Below are 9,097 nucleotides of genomic sequence, written 5' to 3'. Positions count from 1 at the left end.
CAAGGAAAGTTACTTTTTTGTGTTGGAGAGAAATTGCTGACTGACTCAAAACTGAATTGATGTTTTATTTCCTGATTCCCTCTGCCCACATGTTGCAGTGTCCGACCTCAAGATGCTGAACACTGACCCCTTCTGCCTTATATTTAGTAACCATTTAGCAACAGGTTAAACATTGTGTTCAATGTCAAATCACTGCACACAGTCATCAGCACACCTTATGGCTTTGTCTAAATGAGGACAGGTGGAAGCAACGTCCTTGAAATCCCTCTGGAGGAGCTTGAGGACGCTGCTGCAGAAATATGGACACTAAGTTGCTTTATCAGCTGCCATGACCTTATAATAGATGGGAATAATCCAATTTCACAAAACTGCTTAAAAAGATCATTGTCTTAGGCATGATAACTTAATATGCAACTGTAACAAAAAAATGTATATGAATGAGTAATGCACACTAAGCAGAGCAGAACTTACCTACTTCTAACCAACAATCTGTCTAGTTAAGAAATGTCAGTACGAAGTAGCATATTCTGCACAAATCCATCCAGTGCCAGCACCATTCCCTTCTATCACTTGGCGGAGTACTAGTACTGACATAAATAATTAGTGCCAATTTGGAAACAAAATGGTTCCTCGTTGATGGTGTTGGCTTTTGTAATATATATTATGAAAAAAAAACATTCCAGATATTAACCAAATTCCTTCTTTTCACTGGACTGTTATGAGCTGGAAGCTTTCATGAGTGGTGAGATGATGGACCTCCTCATGTTATTGTAATGAGTAGTGACTGTTTAGTCTGTAAAGTGTCATTTGTAGTTCTATTTTGGAAAATGTCAAACCAGATGTGATCATAATACATGTAACATTAAATATTATGAACAACATAGGCCTACATGGTATTACCATAGACTGGGTATTACTGATGTATTGACAACAGGAAGTAGCGATTTGACAAGTAGTTAAACTGTTTGTAGCCTACTTTTTTTTTTACTGTATCTCTAATACAAATGTTTTATCAAGGAATTTGATTATGTCACATATTCAACTGTTTAATAATAATAATAATAATGTCGCTTTTATTTGATATGTTCGCCTTTCGTCCTTTTTGGTTGCTCAGGGCACCCATACCGGAATACCAAGAATATACCGCCCTCAGAAACTGAAGGAGGCTCACGTTCACGAGCTCAAAAATTATCGTGAAATTACCCCATCACAGTTTGAAATAGTGCGTACCAAACAAACACCGCCCTACCGGTCCGGTGACATCCGTGTTTACTAAAATATGGCGGCACAAGGAGACCGCGGTGTCCCGCTCAGTACAGTAAGTAGGATTTACTTGGTTTTAATGTTGACAAACTGTGGCGTGAACTGCACCAATGCAGATATAGCTAAGAATAGTATATATAATATATCGGTAACGTTAAAGAGCTCACGCCACGGTCGATGTTTATTGATATGTTTCAATATGCCATGATGACGGTCAGACTGCTCTTTGGTGGCATTTATTCCGTGTCAGCTAGCACAATTAAGATTGAATTATTACTAGGTAAATGCAGTGGTGTAAAGTAAGTACATTTACTCGAGTACTGTAGCCTACGTGTACAATTTTCGAGGGACTAGTACTCTACTTGAGTATTTAATCTATGTTGCTACTTTCTACTTCTACCCCACTACAATTCAGAGGTAAATCTTGTAGCCTACTTATACTCCACTATATCTTTTGAATACCTTTAGTTACTTTGCACATTTGGATTAATGATGTGAAACATATACAACTCTTAAAATACATTGTTTACACCTGGAGTAACCCTTACAAACTACCCTGCAGCATAAAGTAAATAAAACCAGCTGAGTTTTAACCAGCTGTTCAAACACATTAATGCATCAGTAATTGTAATAAAAACATATGATATATATTATTCTGTAATGGGCTAATGTGCACTTTCAGTTTTGGTTCTTTAAGTATATTTTGATGCTAATACTTTTATACTTTTACTTGAGTAACATTTTGAATACATGCCTTTTAGTTGTACCAGAGTATTCCTAAATTTACTTAAGTACAAGATCTGCATACTTAATTATTCCACTACTGANAACTTTCGCGATGGTCTGAACGGGGGGGCTCAGAGTAGGGGCGCCCGCTGTGCGCCGCGTCCGCGCCCTCGAGAGGGCGGCCCTCGTTCTTCCGCTGCGTGTGCGTGACGAATAGTGCCGCTCCCGTGTCGTGTGGTGCCCCATATTAAACGGTCGAGAAAACCCCGGTTAGAGGAGAGTATCAAGGTCGTTTTGTCGTTAGGTACAGGGCAGTTAGGCATACACTTGTAGCGCGTGCGTCAAGTAGAAAGTGAGCGGTTTATCTTTGACGATACTCTCGGGTAGATCAGGAACCGAGTTAACACGAATAACGACACCTTAGTGGCCCACAATTGAGTAACAGACAACAGGAAGCCTAGGTATAGTTCTTCACTTACAAGCTCTTCGGAACCTCTCACTGTACCTCGACCCCGTTTCTCCCGTTCTCTCCGTTTTCTCCGTTTCTCGCGTTTCTCCGTATTCGGACCCGTTTGTCCAGCGATTTCATTTCCGTTCGGAAAACTGACGCGAACCCCGTACACTAACGACCTCAATATTGGTGTTCATAAGCTAGTTCGACAGTAAGATTCGTCAGAGGACTTATTGAGATTGGTCCCGCTTTTTCTCCTCTGTCAGGCTCCTTCCTCTGGGCCTCACTCCTGCTTTGTGGCGCTCCCTTCCTCTGTCGTTTTCCTCCTCTCACGGACTCCTCTCTCCTCTACTCCTGTGCGTCCGTCTCCTCTCCTCTGGTCCCGCTTTCTCCTTCTCAGGACGCCTCCGATCCTGCCTCTACCCTCTGTAGAGTGTCGTCTACTGCCCTCTGTCCCGTTTTGTCTCCGTCCTCTGCACCGACTCGCTCGTCCCTCTCCGCTGCGGTCTGTCCGGTTTGTCCTCTCTCACGACTCCTCTTGCCTCTTGTGCCCATCTACCCTCGTCCATCTGGTCGTTTTCCCTCCTCTCGAGACGTCCTCTTCTTTCCTCTCGCCTCTTGTGTCGTTTTCCTCGCTTCTTCAGAGCATCCTCTCCTCCTCCTCTTTCGGTGGCCCTCTGCGCTGCTCGTTTCGCTCCTCTCAGACTGCCTGCGTCCTCCCTCCTCCCGCTTGTTCCGTCTGCCTCTCCATGTCGTTTGCCCCTCAGACTCCGCTTCTTTTTCTTCCGCTCCTTTGTCAGCCCTCTCCTCTCTCTGGGGACTTAGCTTTTAAAATCTTGTTCAAGCTGTCCACTCTGTAGTTGGATCTCATGACCTCAGCTTTATGACCCACCCGGCCTGAAAAAGGGTGTCTACGATGGCTGGTACTGAGAGGTGTTATGGTCCTCTTCTGCCTTTTGTGTTTGGGGGGCGTGAAGGTGAGAGGAAGACTACTGTCATGTGGGGTGTGTTGCTTTACGTCCTCCAAAAGATCCTTTAGTCTTGATATCACTGTATACATGAACGTCTCATCCTGTAGGTGGTATGTGTGCTCAGTAATTTCCCGCAATAAGGTCCCACACTGCTGTCGTTTCCTATCTCTTGAGGACTTTGAGTGGTTACCACTGCTCTGATTACAACGAGAGTTAGAACGACGTCTCTTCTCGATCTTCCCGCGATCTTCCCGCGTCCCGCCCACCCCGACCCTTTCCGATTACAGCCGAGCCGCTCCGATTACAACGAGAGTTAGAACGAGAACGTGACGTCATATTTACATTAGACGGATCCTTTCTAGCCATAACCCTGCCCCCAGGCCCCGCCCCCAGGCACCGCCTGTTTTTTCCTTACAATCAATGAACCCCTTCAAATTAAAGCTGTATAACTACTTGATCAAGGAAAAGGACTACTTGTTTATTTGAGTAATGTATAACCAACATGTGTATATATTCAGATACGTTATGTTAACTGTGCCGGTATTAGTCAAAACACATTGGATAAATAGAAATCAGTATGCTATAACAGCATAATACAATTCCTTGCATTATGGCAGGTCGTTTTTTTTATGTGTTTGCTTCAACAGTAGTACCTCAAAGGTAGGGTAGGTAATTCACTTCAGAAACACTTTTTGTTATATTCCATGGAATGCTCTTAACATCCCGATTGCAATGAATACATTCAATGCTTTGACAATAAATATATACAAATATTTCTTCTGTGGAAGCCGTGGCGCTGTAAAAAGCAAGTCCAATTATCTGCCTCGGCCATCCATAACTGGATGGCCTACCTGCCTGTCAGCCTTCCATCTCGTGCACAAACTTATCTCGTGCCCTCATTGGTCATATGCGCGTCCGTGTGTGTTGGAGGAGGGGCTCTGTAAGGAAGTCTGAAGGAAGGGGCAGATTTTTTTCGGTTGTGTACTTTCAAATTCTAGCTTACTCGAGCTGGTTTCTCCATTCTTACCTACACTACCTTTTAATTTAGGTTTATAAAACATATTCTTTTTCTTTTTAAAATCTTACGTTAAGTAGGCAAATTGAATCCATTTAATTGTAAGTAATCTGTGTTGTGTCCAAGAGAAAAAGATGATTTTCCTTAAAACCTGATACTGACTTTTGATATCTCTTCATTTGTATGAGGTTATAATTGTGTTTCTACTGTCCGCAGGCATATTGCAGTATTCTCTACTTGAAGCCTCGGATGCAGATCATCGTACGGGGTCAAAAGGTGAAATCTCAGCTCATTGCTAAGACACTGGCCTTCGTCAGAAAGGACCACTACAAGCCCATTTTCCTGGTATCCTTTCTTCACAGAGAATAGATAATTGTGTATGATTTGGGAAATTGTTGTCCTGTCTTTGTCTTGTCACGTGTTTCTTGAGTTTCCCTTACATTTTATTTTAGACCAAACGCATTCCCATCATTTTTGGCTATAACACCAGAAGTAAAGACCAGTATGGGATTATGCTGTATCACAAGAATCGGCTCATCAAAGCCTATGAACGTGTAGGCTGCCAGCTCAAGGTTAGTTGATTTTGTTTTGTGGAGTGTGTTTGTATATTACACATTTTCAAGGGTTTCTAAATGTCATCATCTGGTATTCATGTTTCTGAACCGTTGCCTTCTGCAGGCCAACAAGGAAGGAGTTGGGGTCATAGGGATCATAGAGTGTTTCTATCTGGAACCTACCCACAACAAACAGAGCTTTGATGAGACAGATAAGTACAGGTAATGCTATCAATTCTGTTTTGATTATCTCGGTACGATTAAAGCCCAGGAATACAGAAATCTGAAGTATTCATTTCTTTTTATAGGAAAACAATGAACAGCTTGGGGACCAAACTGGAGGAGTACTGGAATGAAATAAACTACAAGAAAAAACAAGAGAATCCAAACAGCACCATACCCATGGAAGATACCACGTTAGTACATTTTGCAGGGACTATCATCGTGTGATCTACATTTCTACATATTTGTCTAGCAATGTTTGCTTTCTACATGCTCTGATACTTGTCTCTTTCTTTGTCCTTAGGAAGCGACCGGATCAAAACTGGGTGATGTGTGATGAGTGTTTGCACTGGCGCAAACTCCCTGATGGGATCGACACCGACAAGCTGCCAGATAAATGGTCCTGCCATTTGAACCCGGATCCGCAGTTCAGGTAACTAGAGCATTCTCCAAAACCCAGTTGCAATGATAATAAGCTTCTGTGATAAATAAACTAATATACATTTCTATCCACATCTCCTTTTTTTTAAATGCCAAGTTAAACTCCATAGAAGTATGTCTAGATCTACACACACGCCTGTGGATACATCAGATACTAGAGCCACTAACAAACCTCTAAACATAAACAGATGTTTTTCAAAGGATTAAATCACAATAATCATACTATTGACTCCAAATGGATCTCCAGGTGCAGATTGACTGTCTGTTTATAGCTGTAATAACTTGTTTATAATACTAGTTAAGGCAGATAAGCAGGGACATTGCTGGACTACTGAGCGGTGCCTAATCAAGACAGTTGGGTTAGGAGTCAAATGTGAAATGGCTGAGTAGATTTATGATTTAGGTTAATAACCTCTACAGGGCGTGGTTATAGGTCAAAACACCATTTAAGGCAAGGCAAGTTTATTTATATAGCACATTTCAACACAAGGCAATTCAAAGTGCTTTACAAAAATGAAAGACATTAAGAGCATTAAGAAAAATATTATGAAATGACATTTAAAAACACTCATTTAAAAGCAAAGATACATGAATTAAAGTTACAGTGCAGTGTGAGATACACACATCTGAAACGTTTAGGTCTGACTCTCAATCATTGCTCACTTTTTAGCAGAAACAGTTTTCTATGACCTCACTTTCTTTCCTCTTTCTTGTTTAACTTGTCCTTTAGTTATTTCAAGTGTTTCATGCTAAACGAACCTCCCTTTGGAAAATTATAATCTGACCCCAGGGTACCTTTTTAGTTTTTGCCAAAACTATTCCTCTTTTTTTAAATGCACATCAATGAAGTTTAAGTTGTCCTTTCTATTTAACATGAATCTCAGTCGTCCACAGAAATACTACTCCAACTTTAACCACATTGTTCTTTGATTTGAAATGAGAAGCATCTTCATTTTCTCTCCCAGGAGCTGCCAAGCAGAACAGGAGCCTGTGGACTCAGATGACGATCTGCAACCTTCATACCGCAAGACGTATAAACTAAAGTGAGAATTTTTGACACTGCCCAAAAAGGTCATTTAGTGCTCAGACTCAAAATGAATTGCATATATTGTGAAATCAATCACACCCTAAATGTTTCTGACGTTCGTAACTTGCTTAACTGTGCTTGTGTATTATCTACAGAGAAAGGGAAGACATGAGGATTCAAGAGCAAACGGTAAGGACGCACCCTATTCTGTAATTCACCTGTTTCCTCCACATGGTACCAAGTCTGGTGTAACAAGTTATTTTAATGATAGTATTTGTTTCTAATTATTTAAAAGTACAGATTTCTCTAATAGCACTAAAATATAGATTTATTTTTCTAGGCTGAGGAGGCTCGAACGGCGCTGCGTTTGGCTAATCTCGCCAAGCAGAAAAAGGCCCAAATACAGGTTGGGAGAGACGACTAACTGTGATGTCATTTTACTGAAGAAGCCGCTTGTGTTTAACTGTCTACTTTTTTTCTTGTTGACAGGCTGTCGCTTCCCCCTCCACACATACTACTCCAAAGAGTAGGTCTAACAACATTTTGCCCCTAGGGGGGGCTGCGAGAGCTCTCTCCGCTCCACTGAGGTCCCCCCCCCTTTCACAAGCTGGTATGTGTGTCTGCGTTCGGTGTTATGTGTTTGAAAGAGAGCGAGAGAAAACGTTTTAGAGATTAAAAGATATCTGTTTTATTTCTCTCTAGCTTGCAGCCCTTCAAGTAGCAGTGATCTTCCATATATATCCGGTGTTTTCTCACTGGCAAATCTCCCTCAGAGGTAGTTTTTATCTGCTGTTTACAAGCATAAATGTATCCATGTGACTTTGTTCAAGAAGCATTCTAATTGTGCTTTGTGTGCACAGCAGGGGGAAAAGAACTCAGCCGGCTTCTCCACAAATAACCCCCAAAAGGCCGAGACAGAATGGCTTCCATCAGGGCAAATTAGACCTATCAACATTAGTGAATGTGAGCCCACTGAGCTCCCCACCAGTTATCAGTGAAAATGATGAGGACACTGATGATGATGTATGCATCTTGGAGACGGTCAGTACCCCCAAGCCAACAAGTCTGTCTTTAGACTTGACTAAAGTGAAGACCGAGGTGGAGCAAAGTGATGCTGACGTGGGCATGCTGATGGAGTGCAGCGATGATGCTGCTTTGGATAACGGCCCAGACATAAATGCTGCGGGAACGAGCTCCTCAGCGTCTGCAGCTGTGGGAACCAGTACCTCCACAGCACCCCCCACAGGGGTGTCCACCAGCACCACCCAAACAGATGTACCCAAAGTAAAGAAGGAAGAGGAGGACCAAATTCCAACTGAAGAGGAGGAGAGAGTGGGGCTGAGTACATCTAATATAACAAAGCCTTCAGGTGTCTGCAGGGTGGAGCAGAGTGTAAGGAAGGAAGCGAGCAGTGGAGATGCTCATTGTGAGAATGAAGGAGACCTCACCTTGCAGAATGGAGTGACACATCATGAAGATAGTGAGGAAGAAGCTGGACCTTCCTGGGCTCAAAAAGACTCTCCACATCCCCACCCCAGTGTGATTGAGGTACAGGGGCAGCAGGACCAGCTTCTAGAGCTCATGCAGGAAATCGCTCAGGAGAGAGACTCCTTTAAAGAGCAGGTGCACAGTCTTATCTGCCAACTGCACGACACGAAGAGCAGACTGCAGGAGCTGAGCAGTGTGAAGAAGGAGAGCTCCAACCAGGCCAGCCAGACGGAGGAATCTGAGAAGGACTACAAAGATCTGTTTGAGAAGGCCAAACAGAAAGTGGAAGAACTTATTAAGGAAAAGGTTTCACTGGAAGCCACCAAACCCAGTACTGCCCAATGTGAGGAAAAGGACTTTGACGAGATTGCTATGCAAGTTGACTGTCTGATGCGACAGCTGGATGAAAGACAAAAGGAGAAAGATGAACTGCGCTCACAGGTCAGTCTTACAGCTGTATACGCAGTGTAGCGTACAACAGTGGTTCCCAACCACTGGTACAGGGACCCCTAGGGGTACTTGAGGGGATCGCAGGGGGTACGCAGGTCCATTCATCGCCAAATAAATAAATAACTTTTGTCTTACATGAATACAGAAAATAACATTGTTTCTTTTCAAATATGACGGATAAAAGTGACTGTTCAGAGGGGAGGGGTTGCTTCCTAAATAAGTAGTGAGTCTTAACATAATTATTTTTACCTGACAACAAGTGTACATTTCAAGTTTAAATGCATTTGTATTGAATGTGAGTTATACAATGGATTTTCCTTTAGGAGTAGTTGGGTTGAACACGATAACAAAGGGTTTAATACACGAAAAAATGTAGGCAAATTATAACAGATGAGTGAGGGGGTACTTATAGAATGGCGAGCAGCTCAAGGGGTACACGAGACAAAAAAGGTTGGGAACCACTGCTTTACAGGTTCACTGTGTTAGAAA

The 9,097-nt window shown here is 42.5% G+C and overlaps 1 protein-coding gene across 1 annotated transcript; it reads left to right on the top strand.

Annotated features, from left to right (window-relative positions):
- Window positions 1-4,599: 4,599 nt before the first annotated feature.
- Window positions 4,600-8,985, top strand: morc3a (MORC family CW-type zinc finger 3a). Its single transcript, XM_010781023.1, has 11 exons — window positions 4,600-4,771; window positions 4,879-4,998; window positions 5,105-5,202; window positions 5,289-5,396; window positions 5,507-5,635; window positions 6,609-6,686; window positions 6,826-6,859; window positions 7,011-7,076; window positions 7,160-7,280; window positions 7,373-7,445; window positions 7,531-8,985. The coding sequence occupies exons 1-11, from the start codon at window positions 4,676-4,678 to the stop codon at window positions 8,627-8,629; spliced, it is 2,022 nt and encodes a 673-aa protein (XP_010779325.1). The 5' UTR covers window positions 4,600-4,675; the 3' UTR covers window positions 8,630-8,985.
- The last annotated feature ends 112 nt before the right edge of the window (window positions 8,986-9,097 follow it).

The sequence above is a fragment of the Notothenia coriiceps genome, unplaced genomic scaffold (assembly GCF_000735185.1).
Source record: "Notothenia coriiceps isolate Sejong01 unplaced genomic scaffold, NC01 NC01_scaffold00022447, whole genome shotgun sequence".
Taxonomy (NCBI): Eukaryota; Metazoa; Chordata; class Actinopteri; order Perciformes; family Nototheniidae; genus Notothenia; species Notothenia coriiceps.
The sequence above is the reverse complement of the archived record's forward strand: the minus strand, read 5'-3'. Positions and strand labels throughout refer to the sequence as shown.